The sequence below is a fragment of the Lynx canadensis genome, chromosome X (assembly GCF_007474595.2).
Source record: "Lynx canadensis isolate LIC74 chromosome X, mLynCan4.pri.v2, whole genome shotgun sequence".
NCBI lineage: Eukaryota > Metazoa > Chordata > Mammalia > Carnivora > Felidae > Lynx > Lynx canadensis.
This window is the reverse complement of record NC_044321.2, coordinates 12669657-12695683: the sequence shown is the minus strand read 5'-3', so window position 1 is coordinate 12695683 and position 26027 is coordinate 12669657. Positions and strand designations below refer to the sequence as shown.

The 26027-nt window shown below is 43.5% G+C and overlaps 1 protein-coding gene across 3 annotated transcripts in view; it reads left to right on the top strand.

Moving 5' to 3' along the window:
* The window catches only part of CTPS2 (CTP synthase 2), a 101547-nt gene that overhangs the window by 20920 nt on the left and 54600 nt on the right, over window positions 1-26027 (top strand). For all 3 annotated transcript variants that reach the window (XM_030305533.1, XM_030305532.2, XM_030305531.2), the window contains exons 5-13: window positions 4413-4529; window positions 5021-5104; window positions 6251-6331; window positions 9169-9320; window positions 13240-13372; window positions 14936-15024; window positions 16127-16221; window positions 17806-17868; window positions 18200-18243. In XM_030305533.1, the coding sequence (XP_030161393.1) occupies window positions 4413-4529; window positions 5021-5104; window positions 6251-6331; window positions 9169-9320; window positions 13240-13372; window positions 14936-15024; window positions 16127-16221; window positions 17806-17868; window positions 18200-18243 (858 nt within the window). The remainder of the gene's footprint in view (window positions 1-4412; window positions 4530-5020; window positions 5105-6250; window positions 6332-9168; window positions 9321-13239; window positions 13373-14935; window positions 15025-16126; window positions 16222-17805; window positions 17869-18199; window positions 18244-26027) is intronic.

Here is a 26027-nt window from a genome sequence, read left to right as displayed (position 1 = left end):
GAAGTGGATAATGTTTAAAGCTTTTTGCCTCCGTTTTCAGATTGCCCTTAAATTACCAGAGTACACCTATGAAAAAACAGATGTCCCTATATGGTTTAGTTTCAGTGCAGACCTTTTTTTTCCCTAAAATATTTTCCCATTAGATTCTGGTACCTTGCAGTTGGTGAGCAATTAAACCCCTCACCCCCTGCCAATTTCCTGATTGCATGTGATATTTCTAGGATTTTCGTAATTAAGTTTGTCATTCTCCTACAGAAAGGTCGTATATTTCTATCTGTGCCACACCCAGAAAGCTTGAATTTTAATTGTTTTGTTATCTGACTTAAAATTAATAAAGAATCATTTTCTTTTCTGTAACAATGTAGTCTCGAGATTTCTTAGTTTGATTCCATTGCAGTTATGGTAACAGGTACTAGAATGCTGTTACCTAGGGCTTATATTGAATTTTGAGACCCTTCTGCCCTGAGATGACTGCTAAGCTAAACCCTGTTGGAGAGGGAAAATTTTACTGTTACCCTTCAATGTTCTTCCGGTTGGTCTAAGAATCCAATTGACATGAAACAGATTAACTGGAGAAAATCAAAGGCTGTATTACATACGTACAGAAAATCCATATAAACATGAGAGATTCCCAAGCAGTCAGGCAAAATGAGACTTATATGACACCCTGAACCAAGGAGAGGAGTAGAGGCCTAGGGGATACAAAGGGAGGAAGGCCATTTGCAGGGAGACAGAGGGGATGTTTGGAAAACGGACTTCCCTGTTATGCAGCTAAGTTTCTCAGGTAAAGGGGATCTCTGGGAATAACTTTCTTCCCGGTACAGGGATCCCGCACTACCCAATGTAAATTTAGGCAGTTGAGGGGGAGGTAAAGAACTTTTCCTGATTCTGCTGGGTTTTGATTGCTTTTAATTCAAAATAATCATGGCAAGGTGGCATATTTCTGGGAGACCTGTCCTGAACCCCTTCAACCCCAGTGCTGTGTGCAGGGAGCTGGGCTTATGCCAGAGATAGGGTAGGGAGCAGGGCAGGTATGTTCCTACTCTCCTGGGGCTTATAGCTAGTGGCAGGAAACAAGTGCGCACGCGAAATAACAGCACCTGGTGCTGAGTTAGTAGGAAGGGCACAGACAGTGCTATGACAGGGAGCAGTGGGAGGGAGGCTACTCTAGGTGGGTGGCAAGGTCTGGCTTTCTGAGGAAGACATAGCCTTTCAGGCTGAAGGATAAAGAAGAGATAGGTGTAGATAAATAAAGAAGGAGGGTAAGAGAGCTTAAGGGGCAGGAAGGAAGAGAGCGGCCCATCTGAGGACCTGAGAAGCCAGTGGGGCTGATGCACAGGCAGGGTGTGTGGGGAGTGGGGGGGGCGGGGGGAGGGCGGCGAGCAGGGGCGTGAGATGAGATTAGAACCCTAAGCAAAGGCCAGATCATGTAGGGTTTTTGGTTGGCTGCCTAAAGGAATTTAGATTTTATTTTTAGTGAAGCAGTGAGCTACTGAGGGTATAAGCACAAAAGAGATATATTGTGAGGTTTTGTTTTGTTTTAATATTCTGAGTTTTTATAAGGTCACTCTGCTGGTGTGTGACAGATGATTTAATTGTAGGATAGGAGAGAGGAGAAGCTAGACCATTTGGAGGGGGAGGGGGGGCAGTCAGCCAACTTTTTCTATAAAGGGCCAGATAGTAGATATGTTTACCTTTGAGGGTCAGAGAGTCAACTCTGCCATTGTAGTGTGAAAGCAGCTACAGACAGTATATAAATAAATGGGCATACCTTTGGCCAATCAATAAAACTTTAAATTTTTTTTTAACGTTTTTATTTATTTTTGAGACAGAGAGAGACAGAGCATGAACGGGGGAGGGTCAGAGAGAGAGGGAGACACAGAATCGGAAGCAGGCTCCAGGCTCTGAGCCATCAGCCCAGAGCCCGATGCGGGGCTCGAACTCACAGACCGCGAGATCGTGACCTGAGCTGAAGTTGGACGCTTAACCGACTGAGCCACTCAGGCGCCCCCAATCAATAAAACTTTGTATATAAAAGCAAGCAGTGGGGCTGTAGTTTACCACCCCCTAGTTTAGATTATTGCAATAATCCTGGCAAAAGGTGGTGTTGGCATGAGTGTCTAAGGTGGTAACGGTGGGCATAGAGAGCAGGGGAGAGATTTTCAAGAGGTTTTACAGGTATGACCCGCTGGACTCAGTTGGATGAGGAAAAGCGGAGATCAAGGATGATTTCCAGACAGCTGGCTTGAACCAGTTAGTGGGAAGAGACGCTTTTGCTGAGATGAGGAGACACGCGGAGAAACAGGCCCAGGGGTGGGGGGAGTTCGGTTTGGGACACGGTAAGTTTGAGTAATTGTTGAGCCATCCGGGATGTCAAGGACTTGTTGGCTCCAAAACCCAGTTGCGCTGGGAAGACAGGCCAGGGCTTATAGTAGTTTTCAGACCTAGTCAGGTAGCTGAAGCCAGACAAGATGGTGGGTTCTGGGACTGGGCCCACCATGATCTCTTTCCTCCTCAGCGTCCAGATCATTCCAGTTAGTGTCTAAGTTTTACTCTTGATTATTGTTCTTTACCTCTGCTAGATTTTTGTCGCTAAATTCTGAGCTCCTGAAGAGCACATTGTCTTAAATTCTTCTCAGCACCTCATTTATAGTGTTGAGCATGCAGTAGATTGTCACATGCTAAAGAATTAATTTTAAAATCCAGGTGATATCTTTAAGTATTTAAATATGGTGAGGATGCGTAGGTTAAGGCAAATTTTATCCTAAAGTAAATGCTTACTCTAAAATGCCTTACTTGTTGGAAGCACATTGTAAATTAAGCTAACATTTATCAAAGGATTACACTGTCAGGAATATTCTTTCGGCACTACCTGATTCAGAAAGCCAGCATGTTTTAATAGCAGTTGTTTAATTCTAGTAATATCACCATCGCAAAAAGAAATGTTCAGCTGCATGCAGAGGTGTGTGTGTATGTGCGTGCGTGTGTGTGTGTATACCCATGAAAAGGGGGAGAGAGAGTGAGAGAGAAAGAGAGAGAGAGCACGAGGTATTTCACCCCTAGGAACTAGCTGATCTCACTCCTCAGTGGCCTATATTGTGGATCTTTTTATCTGCTTATGCATTCCCTTTTCTTAAAGCCTTCTTTTTTTTTTTTTTGTAAACATTTAAAAAAAAATTTAAACTTTTTTTTCAATCTTGGTGAGATGAAGCGTTGACAGCTTTATAATGGTTCCCCATCTTTTTGAATGGGGGATTTACTATCTGTAAAGTGAATCAGTAATAGCAGAATTCATTTACTTAACTTAGTCCCTGTCTCCACACAACAGGATCTTATAACATGGGAATCAGGTCATTCTTTATTCTTTTACATGTTTTATTTTTTTATTTTTGAGAGAGAGCACATGAGCAGGGGAGGGGCAGAGAGAAGGGGACAGAGGATCTGAAGCAGTGATCTGTCTACGCTGTCTACACTGACAGCAGTGAGTCCGATGTGGGGCTCAAACCCACGAACTGGGAGATCATGACCTGACCTGAAGTTGGATGCTCAACCGACTGAGCCACCTAGGCACCCCAGGAGTCAGGTCATTCTTAGAGCCCTCCTTGACCTCGCTTTCTTCCTCCCCCCTCCCTTTTTTTAATTTGAGAGAGAGAGAGGCGGGGGGAGAGATAGAGAGAGCAAGCCTGGGCAAGGGAGAGAGAATCTCAAGCAGGCTCCACACCTAGTGCAGAATGGGATGCGGGGATCGATCATGAACTGAACTGAAACCAATAGTTGGGTGCTCAACCAACTGAGCCACTCAGGCACTCCGTTTTCTTTTCCCTTCGTGATGTTCTCTGCTTATTCTCTTATCTGTTTACCTGGTTATGTTACACTGTATCCTTTCTTCTTAGTTTACCTTCTAGTTTCCATTTTCTCTTTCCTTTGTTTCATCTCCTTAAATGTACGGCGCTTTTCCTAATCATATCAAACAGTTTTAGTGAGGCTTAATTTATATATCATAAATTTCACTTGCTTTAAGTATACAATTCAATGATTTTTGGTATGTGTATAAACCTCTGTTTTTGTGCTGTTTATTTTTTTAAGTTTATTTATTTATTTTGAGAGAGAGAGCACGCGCGAGTGAGTGGGGGAGGGGCAGAGGGGGAGAGAGAGAGAGAGAGAGAGAGAGAGAGAGAGAGAGAGAGAGAATCCCAAGCAGGCTCCATGCTGTCATCACAGAGCTCAACCCAGGGCTCAAACCCATGAACCGTGAAATCATGACCTGAGCCAAAATCAAGAGTCGGATGCTTAACCGAGTGAGCCACCTTGGCGTGCCCTGTCTTGTGCTCTGTTTATTAATAATGTTTCTGTTAGTCTATATACTGTGGAAGATCACATGTGTTTTTGTTTTTTTTTTTTCCCATTCCTAGTTGGGTGGCACCATTGGAGACATTGAAGGGATGCCGTTTGTGGAAGCATTCAGACAATTCCAGTTTAAAGCAAAAAGAGAGAATTTCTGCAATATCCATGTTAGCCTAGTTCCACAGGTGAGCTTTCCAGATAAGTATATAGACAGCAAATTCTTTCTTTTTTCTATCTTTCATCTTTTTTTTTTTTTTTTTAATTTTCTGATAGAGAAAGAGAGCGTGCACATGTGTGGGGCAGGAGCAGAGAGAGAGGGACAGAGAGAATCCCAAACAGGCTCCACGCTGCCAGCACAAAGCCTGCCTCTGGGCTCAATCTCACAGTCTGTGAGATCATGACTTGAGCTGAAATCAAGAGTTGGACGCTTAACCAACTGAGCCACCCAGGCAGCCCTGTAGACAGCAACTTCTAAAAGTCTTCCTATGATATTCTATTTGTTCCACATTTTTAAAAAGGAGATAGACGTTTATTGAATACACTGCAAGGGAGCAGTGGGCAGGACAGCAAAAGAGAAACTCTCTGCCTATTTATTCCATATTTTAAGCTAGGGAGCCATTCATTATCCAGACGAGCTAAATATCCAATATACTGACAGTGACCCATCTCTTTTCAGCCCAGTGCTACTGGAGAACAAAAAACCAAACCCACACAAAACAGTGTCCGTGCGCTGAGAGGGTTAGGCCTGTCTCCTGATCTGGTGAGTTAAGGAGAGTGAGTAAATTTCTTGGAATAGGACCTCCGTTTCTTTTTTTTTTTTTTTTTTTTTAAATGAGTATTTTATTTTTTTTCAACGTTTTTTATTTATTTTTGGGACAGAGAGAGACAGAGCATGAACGGGGGAGGGGCAGAGAGAGAGGGAGACACAGAATCGGAAACAGGCTCCAGGCTCCGAGCCATCAGCCCAGAGCCTGACGCGGGGCTCGAACTCACAGTCCGCGAGATCGTGACCTGGCTGAAGCCGGACGCTTAACCGACTGCGCCACCCAGGCGCCCCAGGACCTCCGTTTCTTGATCCATAGCATCATCTAAGTCCTTTCTATCTCTCAAATGGTTCCTTTGACATTGAACTTCGTGTCTCTGGGGGCCAGGGGAGGGACAGTCCCATATCCTCGAGGGTAGCTTCACACATTTCTAAACTGGTGCTCTGTTCTCCTCAGGGTCCTCATGCAATTGGCCACATTGACAGCTGGGCAAGTGCAACGTCTTGTCATTTTTATGGTCCTTAGGTCTTTTAGAGTGAGGTGGGACCTTTGAGATTTTCCTGAGACCCACTAGGGTGGGCTATCACTGCTCTTATTTATAACAAGTCATCCAGTTATCACCAGAATAGTCTAGATCAGAGGTTAGCAAATAAGGGCCTGCAGGCCTCCTGCCCATAAATAAAGTTTTATTGGAACATGGTATCATCTGTTGCTTACATTTGTCCACAGCTGCCTTCGTACTGCACTGCTACAACTGAGTAGTCAGGACAGTCACTTCTTGACTTGCAAAACCTAAAATGTTTACTCTCTAGCTCTTTAGAGAAAAAGTTTGCCAACCCCTGGCCAAGCTCTGTTCTTATATCTAAAGAAGCAACGTTTGTGAGCCTTCCCTCTTGTTTACTAGAGACGCCTGGACGTTTTGAGTTCTTACTGGTAGATTTGTGTTGAATTTGATTATACTGGCTTATTATCAGTGCTCAGGTGTTTCTACGAGTCCGGTGGACTACCCAGAATGAACAGGTACATACTTGGTCAGGTCTCTGGTTGAAAGAAGAGATTAATATAGCATCCTCCTGAAAACTAATGGTGGGACGAACAGCTGGGTTCCTGCTTGCTGACCTGTGCAAAACTGACGTTGACAGATTGTCTGCCGGAGTTCAACGCCTATCGAAATGGCCGTGAAGGAAAAGATTTCAATGTTTTGTCATGTGAACCCTGAACAGGTTAGTGCTGCTCTTTCGATTTTATTGCTTTGCAGGCACTTCTGCTGATGCTAGTGTTTTGCATCTCTTCAATTATCATATTACTTTTCATGGCATTTATGAAAGCTTTGGGAGATTCATATCCAGCCACAGCTCCCTTGCCCTGAAGTGAACAATGTGAGAGACTCCTGATTCCTTAGGTAGATCACATGTTTCCTTGCATAATCACTCCTCAAGTTACAGGTACAAAGCCAGGTGGGCTTTTTAACTTACAGTCAAACCTCTAGAGAGAGAACCATGTGAAGCCTGCTTATCGTCTGTTTATCTTGTCTTTCCGGGACACTTACTGCTTTCACTGCGATTTCTCCTTTGTATGTGTTACAGCTCGCTCCATTCAGACCACACGTTACATTGACATTCACACTATCACTTCTGATTACATCAGTGGTCTCAGCTCAATTCATTGCTACAGAAACTGTACGGTGATTTGGGCTCACGTCCTCTGTCCTGCAGCACTTTCCATTTGGGTATCTGAGAGCTTTTTCTTTTTTCTTTCATTCTCTTATCTGTCTCTTGTTTGCAACGAGGCTTAGGTGTAAGGGATCAGAGTTGCTATAGTTTACAAAGTGATATGAATGGCACTCAGGAAAAGGGTGAGGTTTGGCAGGAACCTTTTGTTTTCTTCAGATTAGCTCTGGGTTCTTTGAAGCCTAAAACCCTCTAATTGGATTTCTGTATCTCTGGAGGCAGTCTCATGCACAGCCTCCTGTCTAATGCTTCAGGGTCAGCACACACGTCTGAACTATTTTGAAAAATGTGATGGCAGGTTTGAAGGACTCTCCTGTATTTGTATGTCATCAAGCCACTTTGGTTTTGTTCTGTTGTTTTTTGTATCCTTCCTACTGGTACATAGTACTTTGTGTCTGTGTTGTATAAATACAACTTGGTTACTGAAATGGAAGGAGGATACAGTTTTCAGAGTTGGGTTACTGAGAGCTTTGAGAACAGAAGAATGCAAATTTCTGACCACACAGAGCCTGTTTTCTACAGGACCATAGATTCTGAAGAATGCCCTATCCTATCAGTCCACAGGCTAGTTTATTAGCCATTGTTCAGCACGTTATTTTTTTCTGATGTGAGTTAATGCTCCCATTTCTTTGTTCCAAGTGAGGCCCAAAAGTCCTCTAAGTATCAAGTTGGTGATGTCCAAACAGCTTAGGAACCCTTGGGTGGGTTTGGCAATGGATTTGGGGAGACTGAACACACAGAGTTAGAAGAACATTTCTTTGGCATTGACTTAGAATGTGGCAGACCCTTAAATGCCTGCCAGCAGCCCCTCGGATGTACTTAAGAGGGTGATGAAAGTTCGTTAGGATAGATGTGAAAAACAACCATAGCACCTGACATTTAAAGGAGCCATTCTCCTCTAACAGGTGTAATTAATTTGACTGGGTTCAATATGTACTTGGAAATGTATCCAAATGAAGGGAGTAGACAAAAGCACTACACCAGCAGCAACAGCAACAAATGAATGCACAAGCGAACCACATCCCCACATTTAGAAGACACAGTGTACGTGTTCAGTGTTACTGCTTTAGCCTAGACTTAGAAGGTGATGCCTTGGGCCAGATGTCTTAGATATTGACACATAAAGCATCTGTGTTCCAACACCAATTCTCGGACACCAGCTGGGGTCCTGCGCTTCAACTCTGACACTAACTACCTGGAGTGAGCATCAGACTCCACAGATTTGAGGGCTGAGGTTTTTTTTGTTTGTTTTTTTTAAAAAAAAAAATTTAATGTTTATTTTTGAGAGACAGAGCACAAGCAGGGAAGGGGCAGAGAGAGAGAGGGAGACACAGAAACAGAAGCAGGCTCCAGGCTCTGAGCTGTCAGCACAGAGCCCGACGCGGGGCTCGAACTCACGGACCGCGAGATCATGACCTGAGCCGAAGTCTGACGCTTAACCGACTGAGCCATCCAGGTGCCCCGGGGGCTGAATTCTTTACAAGACTTCCCCCCTGACTTCAGACACCAAAGTTTCCAGTGTCCCCAAGCCACCTCCACTCCTGCCTGGTTGACTGCTAATTTGGGGCTTTCCATAACCCCTTCAGGTTCGATAATTCTCTAGAACGATTCATGGAACTCAGGAAAATGCTATACTTACTATTGTCATTTTATTATAAAGAGTGCAAATGAACGGCCAGATGAAGAGATACGTAGGGCAAGGCCTAGGAGGATCCCAAGTGCAGAAACTTTTGTCCCCATGGAGTCAGGCTGTGCCACCATCCTGGTACATCTGTACGTGTACCAACCGGGACAGTCCCCTGAGTCTTGCTGTCCAGAATTTTTTTAATAGGGGTTTCATGATATAGGCTTGGTTGAGTAAACCATTGGTCACATGACTGAACTCATGCTCCAGCCCCCTTGCTGTCCTCGGAAGTCAAGTGGCTGAAAGTTCTAGCCTAACTTGGTTGGGTTTTCTGGTGACCAACTCCCATCCTGAAGCCATCTAGGGGCCACCATGAGTCACTTCATTAGCATAACAAAGATAACCCTACCCCTGTCAGGAAATTCCAAAGGTTTTTAAAGCTTTGTGCCAGAAATTGAGAGCAAAGTCTATATATATAAATGCTACCACAGCATCCACGTTTCCCAATTTAGAATAAGGAGTTCAAAGAGTTTTATGATTAGATCAAAGTAAGCTTGTATTAATTCTGCCTCTTGTTTGGGTCACTGGGCTCTTGCTTTTCCTCAATCAATATAAATGAACTACCATGTTTCTTGAGTTTTGGCTCATTCATGAGGCATATTTGAGGTGTTCCATTTAAATATGGTGTTTTATCATCATTAATCAGGTCATATGTATCCATGATGTTTCTTCTACATATCGAGTACCTGTGCTTTTGGAGGAACAAGGCATTGTCAAATATTTTAAAGAGAGATTGGATCTGCCCATTGGTGATTCTGCAAGTAATTTGCTTTTCAAGTGGAGAAATATGGCTGACAGGTACGTGAAAGGAATTACTAATGTAATCTTGAATAATTCTTGGGTTTCGGGGTAGGACTGAGACATAGCTTGAAGGATATCTATGTCACATTCCGCTTTCTGTCTGTATATGTTTTGGTCTGGATTTATCTAAAGCTTTAACACATTGTTAGAGTGTTTTGCTATATTCTTTGAAGATTTCTGGGGCTTTTGATTTTTTTCTACTTAAGTGAAAGTGAATTGAAAGAATTTGGATTCTGGAATGATTTTTTGTTGTTGTTGTTAATTCTGGAAGCATTTTGATTTATTAGTTTATTTCTTAGTTTTCTGAATACATATTTTATATTTTTAAACTTTTTTCCTTTTTTAAAAATTTATTTTAAGAGAGAGAGAGAGAGAGCATGAGCAGGGGGGCAGAGAGAGGGAGAGAGAATCCCAAGCAGGCTCCGTGCTGCCAGCACAGAGCCCAACGTGGGGCACGAACTCACGAACCATGAGATCATGACCTGAGCCGAAATCAAGAGTCAGACATTTAACCTCTGAGCCACCCAGGCACCCAGTTTCTGAATATATATATTTTTTCATCCCTGCCACCCCGTTTCTGAATATTTTAAACAGGTTTAAATGTCACAGGTTTTTGTTATTGTTGTTTGTTTTGCTTTATTTTTTAAGTTTATTTATTTTTTAGTAATCTCTACCCCCACTGTGGGCCTCGAACTTAGAGCCCCGAGATCAAGAATTGCATGCTCTTCTGACTGAGCCAGTGAGGCACCCCAAAAATCCCTTTGAATGAGAAGTTTAGGCTATATCATTATTGTTCCCTCCTGCAGTTATTAACTATCAGCATTGTTATCAAAACCTCAGATAGATAGGTTCTAGCTTTAAGACAACGGTATTAATTTCAACAAGGTTTGTCTCATTTGAAGCCATATGGAAATTAAATCCCTATCACCTGTTTGTTTTACTAGATGTAGACAGGGCCTAACTCTGTGAAGTCCTGACTGCTGGATTTTTGTGCAACTTAGGTAGAGGCAACAGGTGCAGCAGTGACAAACACACATACACAAATATTGAATCATTATGTTGTATACCTGAAACCAATATAATGTTATATGTCACTTATATCTCAATAAGAAAATGTAAGCTCTGGCATCAGGAACTCTGCATTTAGGCCCCAGCTTTTCCTCTCACTAGCTGCGTGAGTTTGGGTGGATTACTCAACCTCTCTGGACCTGCTTTCGCATCCATATGTAACAGTGGGATACTAGTACCCACATTGAGATAATTATGAGAGAAAACACATTAAACCTTAGTCTCGCATTGGGTCCTGGGTATTGGTTCCTCAGTGTTACTGAGGTTGGTAACAATAATTAAAATGGTTTGATGGTGACAAAATGACTGCCTTTGGTAGATGACCAGTAGTTTGAAGTTCTCTTGCCCTCTCACTTAAAACTTTAAAAAGAGTTTTAGAATTGCTGGGGCAAGTAAAATCAGGAATAAAGTGCAGTTTCGGAACTCAGGTGCTCTACTGAATGACGATACAGTTAAGGAATCAGTCGCTTTACAGGAATTTTCTGAGTAGCTTGGGGCTGATCCTCTTTAAGCACTAGAAATTTGAATGTTTAACTCTTTTTATTGGAAATAACTCTAAATTACTCTATGCTGCTGTGCTTTTTAAAGCCAGGGTTTGGTTTTCCTATTAGTTTCCTGTGGCTGCTGAAACAAATTACCACAAACTGGGCCGCATAAAATATGAGAAATTCATTCTCTCACAGTTGTGGACGTCAGAAATTCACAATCAAGGCTTCAGCAGGGTTCGTTTCTTCTGGAGGCACTGAGGGAGAAACTGTTGCAGCTTCTGGGGCTGCCGGGAATCCCTGGTGTCCCTTGGCTCGTGGCCATGTCACCCCAGTTTCCGGCTCTGTCATTGCATGGCCTTCTCTGTGTCTCTCCTCTCCTTCTCCATTTCCTCCTCTTCCTCTTCCTCCTCCTTCTTTTTCCCCTCCTCCTCTCTGCTTACATAAGGATGCTTGTCTTTGGATTTAGGGCCCATCCTAATCCAGGATGATCTCATCTCGAGATCCTTGACGTAATTGTATCCAAAAAGACCCTTCTTCCAAATATGGACACATCCACAGGTTCTGGGGGACATATGTCTTTGGAGGCCACCATTCAGCTCACTGCGGTCTTTAAGCAAAAGGGATACTGAGCATCGGTCCCTTGTGGTGCTGTTGGTTTATTGGTAATGGTGGTATGTAGACAGCTATAAGAAAGCAAATCGAGGTCACAGGGCAGGCTCATTCATGGAAGTCCAGTGCTGCTCAGAGGCCAGGGGTCCCTGGCTGAACTGGATGGCAGAGCTCGCCTGGGACCTCCGACCAAATTGGGGGTGGCTTCGCCTCCCCGGGGACCTGCCTGTGGGGTGAGCCTACAGAGTGGCTCATGGCAGCCTCTGTGGCTGGCCTCTCACACCTAGTTAATGGCCGAGTGGAGAGCATGTGGGAGCTGGGCTGGTCTGGACAGGGCTCCGGGAGCCTCGCCTGCAGCCCCAAGAGGGAAAGAGTACGAGGGGAGTGGGCTCAGGATACATATCCTTTCCCAATGGCAGCCCTTCTCCCTGGGACGGGTGGCCCAGTGGACTTCCCTGTCTCACCCAGCTGCCGAGTGACTCCTCCTCCCCCGGATAGACCAGACTGAGTGACTAGAAGGAGGAGCTGGTAGTGTTGACCCCAGTCCTGCTTCCTTCCCGGGACCAGAGCCAACGTCCCTCCTTCAATAGAGGGGTGAGACCCAAGGGTAAGGGCTCAGCCCGGCCGCTGTGCTCTGATGGGGTCACGATCGCCAGTTCCCTGGGGCCAAATCTGGCGCGGGAAGCGCTTCCCTCTGACTTGGTATCGGAATCTTGCCTCGATGCCACTTGCTTTGTCACCTGTGTCCTTTCTGCAGCGATGGGGTGAAGCCCGGGCAGCCACGCAATCTCCAGAGCGACGTAAAATTCAGGAGCGAGCTAAAGATTTAGTAGGCTTTTCCCAGGTGCTTCAGTCACCTTCCCAGAAAGCCACCTTTACTGTCAGTTTTGACTCCTTAGCTTCTTAGGCATTTTTCTCCTCCTCACCTGCCTGCGATGACATTTCTCTGGCACGCTTAGCAGATGTTGGTAGGAAAGAGGACTACTCCCGCTCATGGCAACCTTTCTCTTCTAAGGTGTTTGGGGATCACCCTAATCATCTTCAGCCCCTAGATGACATTTCTACGTACGTAGTACCAGACCAAACAATTTCCAGGTTCGTTGAACAGATTTGGTAACAAAAGCAACAGTAAACGTCGTGTCTTTAATGGTAAAATGTGATTGAGCATCTTATGTAGAATGGCATTTTCTCATAAAACTGATCTAAATGGCTTGTAATAGTTTAAAGAGTTCTCTTAGTGCCATTCTTCAGGCATGCCACGAATAACCTGGCTTTTGTGGGCCAGCTGGGACTGTAACCATTTTTAACATTAGACAGTTTGAACGCAGTTTCTTATATAATGTCACCTTACAAAGTTAATATTGAAATGTTTCCTGTTGACATTCACAACGCATTTTCTTATACAGTGTCACCTTATAAACGAATTTAAGGACAGCTCATGTTTATGAGATGGGGAGAGCTTTTTTATTTTTAATGCTTTTAGCTTTTTCTCTGATACTCTTTCCTTGGATTTATATCTGTGCCGGCTTATATAGGCCAATATTGGGGTTTCTTATGATTTTGCAATCTGTTGGCACACAGATTTTCATTCATTGGGGGTAGGGTGGGGATTTGAGTCAAGTACATCCAGTTCGAGGCTCATCTGCCCTTAAGGTTTTTAAAAAGTGCCTTGGGAAAAGAACAGTGGCTGTCATTGTGTTTGTGATGTTATATTACATGCATATAACCTTTAAACTTGTCTTTCATCTCAGGTATGAACGATTGCAGAAAACGTGCTCCATAGCCCTGGTTGGCAAATACACCAAGCTCAGGGACTGCTACGCCTCTGTGTTCAAAGCCCTAGAACATTCTGCGTTGGCCATCAACCACAAGTTGAATCTGATGGTGAGCCCCAGCTGTTCTTCCATATATTTCAGTCATTCGCTGTGACATCTCATGTTTCAGAGGCAGGTTGTGTCGAAGGATCCCCAAGACAGCCTCCAGGATTGATGTCACCAGGAGGACTCACAGTACTCAGCACATAGATGGACTTGTGGCTAAGATTTAATACAGTGAAAGGAGAGAGAGCAAAGTCAGCAAAGGGAAAAGATGTATGGGAGGTCTGGGGGAATTCATATTTGCAGCTTGAGTATATTCTTTGTCTTTGTTAGATATGGAAGTTGTACATGCTTAGTGTAGGAAATTTAAATAAAGCGTCGTACGAAAGGCAGAAAGTAGAAGGTCCTTCCTTCCTGAAATCCTACTTCTCTCTTGTACCTGTCATTACCAGTTTAATGCATATCTTTCTAGACAAATATACACATATGTGTATATTTTTCTAGATAAATACACACATACATATATATTCATATATATGTATGTATGTGTATCTATCTATCTATATATATGTTACACTTAATGATATTCTATACAGTTATACTGTGGTTTAAGCAAGCCTTATTATCTTGATTTAAATGGTGAACCTTTATATAATGACCAAAAAGATACATTTATACATCTGAGAAATTTCATAACTTCCAACTAAGGACCTATGTGACTTTTCTCTCACCTGTCTAGCCCCTTCCTTTCATGATCACTTTTGATTTGTGGTTTTCCAAGGAATACTTACTTCTCTTCTTGCTCTTCCTGCTCATCCAAGTCCCGCACCCCCTCGTAGAAAAAAGAAAACAGCAAGAGAAAAATTGTTAGACCGCAAACTTTATAAAGCCTTTAAAATTTTGTATGTTAAGATATATCCAGATAGTAATTTTTACAGAATAAATACTAGAATAGTATAGGTCTCTAGGGACTGTTATGTACCTAGGAGTAGTTTGTACGTGATTTCTTGGTTGACAGAATTTGTTGACATTCGCTTCTGCGAAGTACTGTTTGAATCATGGTCTTGCCATATTCTTTTCAGACCGCTTTGCTTCTGTGTTTACCTCGCCTGGCTTCCCAACGGGTTTGCCGTTTTCCCTCCATTTTCCACATTGTAGCACAGTGATCCTTCTAAAATCCCTCTCTGTTCTCTGTGTTCCTTAAGACCTTCCAATGGCTTCAAGTGTCAACTTCTCCTCTCCCTCAGTGGAGTGTCTTTTGAGGGCCCCAGAGTGACCACCCCTTTCTGTCTTTACTCTGAGGTTTCATACAAGCTGTTCCACCCCCACCCCACCTCCCCGTGTCTCCCACACACCTTCCTGATGGCCTCCCAACTTGTCTGCGCATGCTCATCCTCCAGGGCTGAGCTTCTTGGACATCAGCCCCCTAGAGACTTTCCCGATGGTGCTCCTTCCCATCTTTCCTGCAGTGTCTGGGTCTAGATTAAGTGTGGCTTCCAGTTATTTCCACAGCATTCTCTTTTGCATAATAAGTAGTTATTGAATAATTGGGTCACAATGTTAGATGCCTCTAGTATTTTTGAGTATCACTTTTCTTAAATGTTCTTTTAATCTGTTGGATGTTTTTTAGTACATAGACTCCTTTGATCTGGAGCAGACCACCGAAACCGAGGACCCGGTGAAATTCCATGAAGCTTGGCAGAAGCTATGCAAAGCTGAGTGAGTGCTGAGGACTGTCCAGGACCAGTTAGCAGAATGCCATTGTGCTTTTTCCATAATGATTGGATTTACCTCAATTCCTAATTTTGGTGCAGTTTTTAAATTAAAAAAAAATTTTGTTAATGTTTATTTTTGAGAGAGAGAGAGAGAGAGAGACAGAGTGAGCAGGGGAGGGGCAGAGAGAGAGGGAGACACAGAATCTGAAGCAGGCTCCAGACTCTGAGCTGTCAGCACAAAGCCCGATGTGGGGCTCGAACTCACGAACCCCGAGATCATGACCTGAGCCGAAGTCAGATGCTTAACCAGCTGAGCCACCCAGACGCCCCTAGATTTTATTTTATAAGTAATCAACAGAACTTTGGGGGGCAGCACTGTATTGTGAGGGTAGCATGACCGTCCCAACTATCTCTTGAATTCTTGTCTCCTCAAATGAGTGTTTGCCTAGAAGGTTTCTAAAGTATCTCCTGGCCAGGAAATTTTCATGTGCCACTATTTATTTATTTTTTTTATTTAAAAAAAAAATTTTTTTTTTAATGTTTATTTATTTTTGAGACAGAGAGAGACAGAGCATGAATGGGGGAGGGTCAGAGAGAGGGAGACACAGAATCTGAAACAGGCTCCAGGCTCTGAGCTGTCAGCACAGAGCCCGACGTGGGGCTTGAACTCACAGACCGCGAGATCATGACCTGAGCCGAAGTCGGCCGCTTAACCAACTGAGCCACCCAGGCGCCCCTATAATAGTACTTTTAAAAGAACCTTAACCTATTTTTATTCAGACAATTCTCTCAGTGGCATTTTAAAGCAAATTGAGTTTTCTCAGTCACTATGTATGCTCACAGACCACCAAGACCTATCAGAAAATATAGATTGAAGTCAGTTGTGAAAAGTTATTCCATCTTCTTCATAACATTGGGAGGATTTCAAGAAGAAAGTTCAGGACATGATGAAATCATGTCATCAATTCTGAAAATAGACCTCAAGCATATTCTCTAGCAACCATGGCAAGTGTTGGACTTGGGATCAGTAAACGCGAGTGGCTGAGAATAAGAGTTTTAAAAATAAAGACAACGTCAAATTCACCCTCGTCTTGTATCGGTTGCAGTGGCGTTCTTGTGCCAGGAGGCTTCGGAATCCGAGGAACGTTGGGAAAACTCCAGGCAATCTCTTGGGCACGGACAAAGAAGATCCCTTTCCTGGGTAAAACTCATGTTTATGGATCCTAACTACGAGTTTATTGGATTGTTGATATCTAGTAGGGCTAACATTTCATAGGGTTTGTTCACGTGAAGGGTGTGAACTCGGATTTGAACATTCAGGTAGCAAATAGTCGGCCACAGGGCCCAAATCTGTGTTTTCACTGCTTGAAACTAGAAAAGATAATACAGTCAGACCATCCAACGTCACAGGAAGAGCTCTGCTAAAATTTGGTAGAGCGAGCGAGGTCTTTTTAATGCCTTTGCTCAAATTGCAAAGCGTGGCTTCTGGACCGGTGAACCCAGATGAATTGGCCCCTCGATGGGGTAATGGCAGCCGTGCAGCTGGGAAATCAAATCGGGCAGGGGCTGGGGGGTGTGGGAAGGAATGTGGGGACAGGCTGTGTTTCACCCCGTGCTTGGCTGTACTGGTGGGTTTGTGACCGTGTGGACTGGCTTCGGTGCCTTTTATATCAGCACATTGTTCATTTTCCCCACTGCCTCCTGTCCTTTGAGTGGTTTCCCAGATGCTCTCCACTTGCAATCCGTTTTCAAAAGAGAAGCCAGGAGTAGTCAGATACCCTGATACCTTGCTCTGTTGGCCCAGTCTGAGCTCATGTGGGCCACTGTTTTCTTCCGAAGTCACCTTGTTCGGTTTTTGTCCAAACGTGTTTAGTGTTATTCAGATTTCACTGCATAGAATAGTTTGCAACTCTTTAGCTTTCTCTTTACCACAGTGTCTCTTTATGTCTTAGCCATATGGAACTTTCTGAAGTCCCCCCCCCCCCAATGCACCCAGCTGTTTCATGCCCACCAACTTCCGTTCTGGTGTGCCAAGTATGTGGATTGCTCTTCTCTGATGAGTCCCTTGTATACCTTAGATGTGTCTATAATGACATCTGGAGTGTTCCTTGGCATTCGTTTAGCGGACAGAATTGGTGGATGCGGAGACGGGTGAAGGGCCCATCCATGTGACAGCTTGGAGCTACACAGGTGTCTGTTTTTCTCCTCATCGAGCTCTCTTGGCTTCCATTGTGGATCTCCCTTCCCTGGTCTCCACCATGTTCCAGCCCGCCTGGAGATGCCGGTGTTCGGCGGGGAGGTTATAGGGCTGTTCTGGGCCCAGCAGCCTGACACAGGCTTCCCACTCCTCAGATCCCTGCCCGCTGGCCAGCCTGAGGCTGCCCTCCAAGAAGAGGGAGTGTGAAGTCTCCCTCTTGAGTCGGGGTGTTGTTAGATATTCTCGGAAGGAATCAGGTGCTCTGGCACAGCTGTGCAGCCCACACCTATGCCTCTATTTAGAGGCCTCTGGAAGGAGGCAGATTTGCCTTTGGACCTTGCCCTGTCTTCCCTTGCCCTTTTCTGACCTTGAATTCCTTCTTCTTCAAGTCCAAGTCGTCTAATCCCCCTTCCTGCCTCTGCCACAGTTGTTCTGAGTGCAGAGGGTACAGTAGTGAACCCGGCAGGCAGTCTTGCTCTCTCGACCCTGCATTCTAGATGGAGGAGACTGACAGTAAGCAAATGAATGGGAAATATGAAGCAATACAAAATATGTTGATCCATTTTCTATATATGCTTTTTCAAATAGGGATTTGCCTCGGGATGCAACTAGCAGTGATAGAGTTTGCAAGAAACTGCCTTAACTTGAAAGGTAAGCCTGCTGTTTGCTAATAACTGTAAAAATTTTTTTTAGTGTTTATTTATTTTTGACAGAGAGACAGAGCGTGAGTGGGGGAGGGGCAGAGAGAGATAGAGACACAGAATCTGAAGCAGGCTCCAGGCTCTGAGCTGTCAGCACAGAGCTGGACTTGGGGCTTGAACCCACGGATTGCAAGATCATGACCTCAGCAGAAGTCGGACGCTTAACCGACTGAGCTACCCAAGTGCCCTGCTAATAACTTTTATTAAAAAAAAAATTCTTATTACTTAAACTGTTTTTCAGCAATATTAGTGAATTATTGAACTCATTTCTTAATCTTCAGATGCTGATTCCACAGAATTTGAGCCAAATGCCCGTGTTCCTGTGGTAAGTGCCTTGTTTATCTTTCTGGGTTGGGTCACTGTCATTTTGTTTCCAGCTCTGACCTAAATTCACAAGGGGCTATTATTATTATTTCTTCCTTACAACATCAGGACATTTTAAGTTAGATATGATTTTATTACTATTATTACTACTGCTACTATTATTTTTGTATCAACCTGCTTTGTTCTCAATAGTCCCTCTTGTCAGCTGTGCCTTGAAGAAAGACACAGTCCTGGACTGATCTCTCTTTGCGTCTGTTTTCAAGCTTAATGTTTAGGAAACGATGAAATCGACTGTGACAACAATTTATAACAGCTAATATAAATAAATGGGCTGTCCTGTCTCTGGACTCCTCACCCGTCTGTCTAGTCTCCACATTGACAGTCATCGGTCTTTCTGAGAAAAACGTGACAATGTTTTTGCGCTGCTCCTCATCTTCCACGGATTCCTTTTCCTAGGAAATATTCAGTCCAAGGTTCTTGGCTGGGACTGAAGGCCACTGCGCTGTGTCTCCTGCGGCTTTGCTATAGCAGTCCCCCCTTATCTATGGGGGACACGTGCCACGGCCGCCAGGGGCTGCCTGAAACTGCGGAGAGTCCCAGCCCTGTATATGCTTTATGTTTTCCTATCCATCCATACCTGTGATAGTTTATAAATTGGGCGCAATAAGAGATGAACAACAACAATAATAAAATGGAACGATGATAACAAGGTACCGTAATGAAAGTTACGCAAATGTGGTTTCTCTGGCTCTCAAAATGTCTTACTGTGCCGTACTCACCCTCCTTCCTGTGAGGATGTGAGCTGCTAAAATGTGTATGTGAGGCGATGAGGTTAGGTGACTGACGCAGGTGCTGCGATGTAGCTATACTGACCCCCGACAATACGAAACCATGGATAAGGGGGTGCTGTAATTCACATCTGGTGTCCCCATCCCTTCTGCACTTGGGGGTTTATGTTTGGACAATCTAAACGATTTTTTTAGATGTATTCCCTATACCTGAGATGTCCCCCTTCCTGCAACCTCCCTTCCCATGGGATCTCACTAAAACCAATGAAAAATTTAATTAGAAAAGTAAACCAAACCTGATGACTGACAACTTCCTATTCATCCTGGGAAGTGTATCCTGACCTCCTTTCTTTTCTTGCCTCTGCCTTCTGTGCCTCATACCCACCTCTGTGAGAGTGCATACCTGACCATTGTGATCGCTTTTTTTTTTGAGTTTATTTATTATTTATTTTTAGTAATCTCTACATCCAACATGGGGCTTGAACTCATGACCCTGAGATCAAGAGTTGCATACTCTTCCTACCGAGCCAGCCAGGTGCCCGTGATTGCTGTTTTCAACAGTGTTGCTGAGATACAGTTTACATACCGTAAAATTTAGCCGTTTGAAGTGTATGACTCAGTGGCTTTTATCATATGCACAGATCTGTGCAACCATCACCACAGTCAATTTTGGACCATTCTCATTACCTCACAAGAAACCTCATACCACTTAGCTGACACCCCCAGGCTACTATCACCCCTAGCCCTTGGCAGCCATTAATCTCTTTTCTGTCTCTATGGATTTGCCTCTTCTGGATACTTCATGTGAATGGAATCATACAATATGTGGCGTTTTGTGACTGGCTTCTTCCACTTAGTATAATGTTGTCAAGGTCTGTCTGTGTTACAGCATCTACCAGTACTTTGTTTCTTTTTAGTGCAGAATAATATTCCATTATATGGACATAACACATTTTATTAATCTATTCATTCATTGATAGCCATTTGGGTTGTTTCTACTTTTTGACTATTGTGAGTAATGTTGCTATGACCATTGGTGTACAAGTTATTGTGTGGACGCATGTTTTCATTTCACTTGGGTATATACACGTAGGAGTGGAATTGTAGGTCATACAGTGACTATATTTTGAAGCTTTTTTTTTTTTTAATGTTTATTTATTTTTGAGAGAGACAGAGACAGAATGAGAGTGGGTTAGGCAGAGAGAGAGGGAGACACAGACTCTGAAGCAGGCTCCAGGCTCTGAGCTGTCAGCACAGAGCCCGACATGGAGCTCGAACTCCTGAACCATGAGATCATGACCTGAGCCAAAGTCAGACGCTCAACCGACTGAGACACCCAGGCACTCCAATATATGTTGAAGCTTTTGAGGAACTGTCCCACTGTTTACTAAGGTGGCTGCAACAATTTACATTCCCACCAGCAGTGTCTAAGGGTTCCAATTTCTTCACAGCCTCAACACTTGTTATTGTCTTTTTTTTTTTTTTTAATTTTTTTTTTTCAACGTTTATTTATTTTTGGGACAGAGAGAGACAGAGCATAAACGGGGGAGGGGCAGAGAGAGAGGGAGACACAGAATCGGAAACAGGGTCCAGGCTCTGAGCCATCAGCCCAGAGCCCGACGCGGGGCTCGAACTCACGGACCGCGAGATCATGACCTGGCTGAAGTCGGACGCTTAACCGACTGCGCCACCCAGGCGCCCCTTGTCTGTCTTTTTTTAAAAAAAGATTTTATTTTTAATTTCTACACTTCACATGGGGCTTGAACTTACAACCCAAGATAAAGAGTTGCATGCTACCAATTGAGCCAGCCAGGCACCCCATTACTATCTGTCTTTTTGATTATAACCATCCTGTGAGTGTAAAGTTGTATCTTGTGGCTTTGATTTTCATTTCCCTGATGGCTAAAGATATTGAGCATCTTTTCAGGTGCTTATTGGCCACTTGTATATCATCTTTGGAGAAACGTATATTGAAGTCCTTTGCTTGTTTTCAAGTTGGGTTATTTGTCTTTGTATTATTATTATTATTAAAAAATTTTTTTTAATGTTTATTCATTTCTGAGAGAGAGACAGACAGACTGTGAGCTAGGGAGGGGCAGAGAGAGAGGGAGACACAGAATCCGAAGCAGGCTCCAGGCTCTGAGCTGTCAGCACAAAGCCCGACGCAGGGTTTGAACTCACGAACCGTGAGATCATGACCTGAGCCCAAGTCAGACGCTTAACTGACTGAGCCACCCAGGCACCCCTTGTCTTTGTATTATTAAGTTGTGAGAGTTCTTTATGTATTCTAAATACAAGTTCCTTATTAGATATATAATTTGCACTATTGACATTTTGGGCTGGGTTATGCTTTGTTGGGGCGACGGGGGGTGGGGGGACGCTGTCCTGCGCACTGTAGGATGTTCAGGAGCATTCAGGGCCTGTACCCACTAGATGTCAGTACTACACTCCTCCCAACCCCCAAATGAGACACTAAAAATTCCTCCAGACCTTGCCAAACATCTCCTGGGGACACAGGCAAAATAGCCCCCATTGAGAACCCTTGATTTTGAGAAATCCACTTCTGTTCCTCTCTCCTCCATCCCATTCCTTCCATTCCTTTATGGTAGTCATTAATTTTTTTTAAACATGTTTTCTTTCCATTTACAAAATACAAGCAAACCTATATGTCTACTTGTAACCCCCTCTCCTTCTTGGATCAATGATAGCATACTCTGCCCAATTTTTTGTATCTTGCGTTTTTCACTTAACGCTATATGCCAGAGATCACTCCACGGAAGGATATAGAGATATTCTTCACTCCTTTTTATAGCTTGCAATTCAGACCATAATGAACCATAACTTCCCAGCCAGATGGTACTTTTAAGTCTTATGCTCAGAAGACCTAATACTAGCGAAGAGTTCCTTATGAAGCTTTATTACAAACATATTTCCTGACTAATGGCTGAAATGGCTGTGCAGGCAAATCATGGGTTTTCTTTCCTAAGGTAATACTTTGGGACAGGAAGTGATCTTACCAGTAGGTGCCACTATTACATAGCTTTGGCAAGGTTAATTCTTTGCCGACTATTCTTTGCACCGTGTGTGTGTGTGTGTGTGTGTGTGTGAGTGTGTGTGTGAGCGCATATCCCCATATACCCACACACGTATACGGTTATGTGCTTCCTTTTCAACAAATCCATTGGCTAGCATGCTTGAGCCACTGTTCCCCCTTGCTTTTTGTACTGATCACTCCACATCAGTGCACAGGGAACTTCCACATGCTTGCCCTGCTATATGCGTCTTTTATTTAACCAGTCTCATATTGATGAATATTTAGGTTGTGTCCATTATTTTGCTACCCTAAATCATATTGCAAATTAGGATCCGTGTACATACGTCCTTGCACCACACATGCACACTTCTATGGGATGAGTTCCTAGAAGGAGAATTACTAAGTCTGACGATCTGTGCATTTTGCATTTTGATAGCTTCTATACTCATAAGTGAGATGGGAACAATAAAACCTAATTGCTACTGAACATCTTTATGGCCAGCAATCAGTTTGTTGGAGAAAAATAGCCTTAAGAGCCAGCATTTGTGATGATGGTGAGAAGTCCTATTAAAGAAAAAGGCTAGGGTAATAGAATCACCAGGCGGCAGACACCAGGAAGCCTGGGGAAATCACTTAAACTTGAGCAAATAACAATGACTTACAGTGGGTAATGGTCATTCTGGCCCTTCTGGCTGAAAAAGTAAATAATTTGGAAGCCAGGAGCCTCCTCTGGGGTGTATTTGCTGCTAAAATCTGTTTCATAGGTGTGGAGGAGGAAAAATAACTTTTACTCCTCCCTTCTAGGTTCTTGGCTGAGGCCTCCCTGTAATAAAAGATTAACAGGACAAAAGCAAAGAAAGCTTCAGAACATGTATGCTTCCTGTATACATGGGAGAGACCCAGAAAAACTGAGTAACTCCCCCAAATGGCCCAAGCCATCATATTAAATAACTTCTCCAGCTAAAGACAGATGTTGGGAGTGGGAAGCCGGTAATGGGGGGGTTACCCAGAAAAACACAGTAAACAAGAGCATGATTGTTATGCAGATTTAAATCCATGCTTTCTCCATTCATATGAGTTTCTGGAGATTTAGTCGTCCTCTTCCTGGTGTGGAGTGGAAGACACCCTTACAGATGGAGATTTCCCTTATGCATGTAAATGTCTCTTACCTAGTAGAGACACTGGCACCCAGGAGAGATATTTAAGAGGAGGTATCTGTTACACACATAAAAGGAGAAGTAGATTTTTCTCTAAGAACGAAGGTAGACTCTGAGAGTACCAGGAGAGAGTGGATAAAATTTATTTTATTGTGTCATCTCTCTGCTTAATCCACAAGGTAAGCCCGAAGGCTATGTGAATTTGCAGAATATTTAGGATTCTATAGCAAGTCTGATTTTTGGCTGCTTGCTGACACCCTTGACCTTGAATTTGGCTTCGGATCTCTCCAGTTCACGGCATTGTGTACTTTTCATATTTAGAATATTTTTGGTTTTTGACATATATGGGAAGAAGGATCTCATTCCAATATTTAGGTATGTGGATATGCTTACGTTTTAGCATTTCTCTTCTGGACTCTGAAAATAGTAACTAAAACAAACCTGAATTTACAGAAGATGTAACATTCTGAAAACAAATCCATGTTCCACCTTCGAACGTATCAGTGAACACATGTACACCTGGACAATGGTATTGGTAAGGGAACGGGAGAAATTTGAAGCAGATGCAAATGGACGTTTGCGACTGTGGTGTCTGATATATTTCAATTTTAGTTATCATGTATAGGACTTCTTTTACCCTTGTTTGATCCAAGGATTTTCAAAGTCAAAATGAATTTCACATCTGACACAGTGGATCTGTGGAATAGTTACACATAATTAAAAGTCGATTCAGGTGAAGGGTCGTTTGTGTTGTACATTAAGCATAATTAATGCATAACATTTTCCTACCTCTAGATGAAGCCCTGTTCGAGATATTTTTTTTTCTTCCATGTTATTTTTCAACAACTTTACATGGAAAGCAAATTAAGAAACATTAAAAAAAAAAATCCAGCCAGCCACCGAGAGAAACCTTTCAGGCCACTTTTTATTACTTCGAAGACTGCTTGGCATTTAGAACACTGAGTGAGTGTCTCCCAGCTAACAAAATCGCCTTACAGAAGTCATTTGGAGCTTAGTTTGGGCTAACGAACTTTTCTTGCCATCAAAGCAGCTGTCAAGAAGACAGCTATACTGTGGGTAAAATAGCCCTTTATGGACCAGTCTGATAGCCTAATAGTCATTTAATCCTGTCTCTGTGGGGGCAGTAGGTTCAGAGTTGATATTAGGCTGTTAGCCATAGAAACTGCTTTCTATTGGGAAAGAAAAATTCTTCTAGGCATGATGGCTGCTGTCCAATGAATGGCAAGGGCATCTTCTTCACCCGACCCTCCCCCATACTCGGGCCTATTTCCTGAAAGGAGACAGTGTGGGTGCTTGGAATGAGCCCCCATTTGTGAATCACCAGGTTAGTCTATAATTTTAACAATAACTGGCTAAATGAGTACTTCAAAGCTAATGCGTTTGAGAGCTTTTGTACGTTGAGCTCAATGGGAAATGCTTTAGGAATAAGTATTTCAACCACTTAAAAGATTTTTCTGCAGTAGAAATAACTGGATGCTAGTGGAAAGAGATTATTAAAAAGAAAAAAAGTCATTGTGCATTTGGAGCTTGTCCACTGAAGTGCAGTCCCAAATATAGTATATTGCAAGCTTAGCCGGGGCTTCAAGACATAGACTGGCAAAACAGATAACCAAACATACGGGCAGTGTGTGCGTTAATGCTAGCAAATGCTGTCGACTAGAACTTTCTGCCATGGTAGAATGTTCTGGGTTTGTGCCATCCAATATGATAGATGGCCACTAGCCACGTGGGGCTATGGAGCACTTGAAATGTTGCTAGTGTGGCCCAGGAACTGAACTTTAAACTTCATTGAATTTTAATTGATTTAAATGTCCGTGGCCACGTGATCTAATTGTTACAGTATTGCACAGCACAGGTAGACCTTAGATACTTAAGAATTCAGAGTCAGGGGAAAAATACTGTGGGTTATAGTAAGAAGAGATGGTTGTCAAAGGCTTGGAGACTTTATAGAGAGGAGGGGAAGGTTAGGCTAGGCCGGAATGTCCAAGATTTGCCTATAAAATACCGAGTGGGTTGGCTGAAGCATATGGCTCCCATAGGGAAGTGGTGGGAAATAGGGGAGATTGGTGTGGATTTGTGGGGGTCCTTGAGTATCAGTGTCAAAATTAATACTGAAGGCAATAGGGAACCAGTAACATAATACCTGTCAACTTTGACATAGTATGCAAATACCGTACTTGTAGCTGAAGGCTTTCCAATAGAACGAGTGCTTGAGAAAGATTCAACTGTTGAGAGAGAGAGAGACAGACAGACAGACAGAGATATGAGAGGGGAGAGAAGACTCCAGACACAGTACCTGGTTGAATGTTAAGGCAGCCTCAGTCTGCGATCCAAGGAGCTGGGTTGGAGCAGGAGTTAGAGTAGAAAGGTCTGGCTGGCAGAGCAGCTTTATGGAATGAATCAATGAGATTTAGTGACTGGATACTCAGGAATCATTCATTCAACAAATAGCTATTGAACCTGTCCCACATGCCAGGCTCTGAGCTAGACTTGGGGATACCTCAGTGAAAGAACAGATAAAAATCCTTGCCCTGGTAGAGCCTACAGTCTAGTGAAGATTGATGTTTTGTGGTTGACAAGCTGGTACTGTTGATTCAAGAGGAAATTCAGGGACACCTGGGTGGCTCAATTGGTTAGGTGTCTGACTTTGGCCCAGGTTATGATCCGTGCTTCATGGGTTCAAGCCCCGCATAGGGCTCTGTGATGACAGCTCAGGTCCTGGAGCCTGCTTCCGATTCTGTGTCTCCCTCTCTCTCTGCCCCTCTCCTGCTTGCACTTTGTCTCT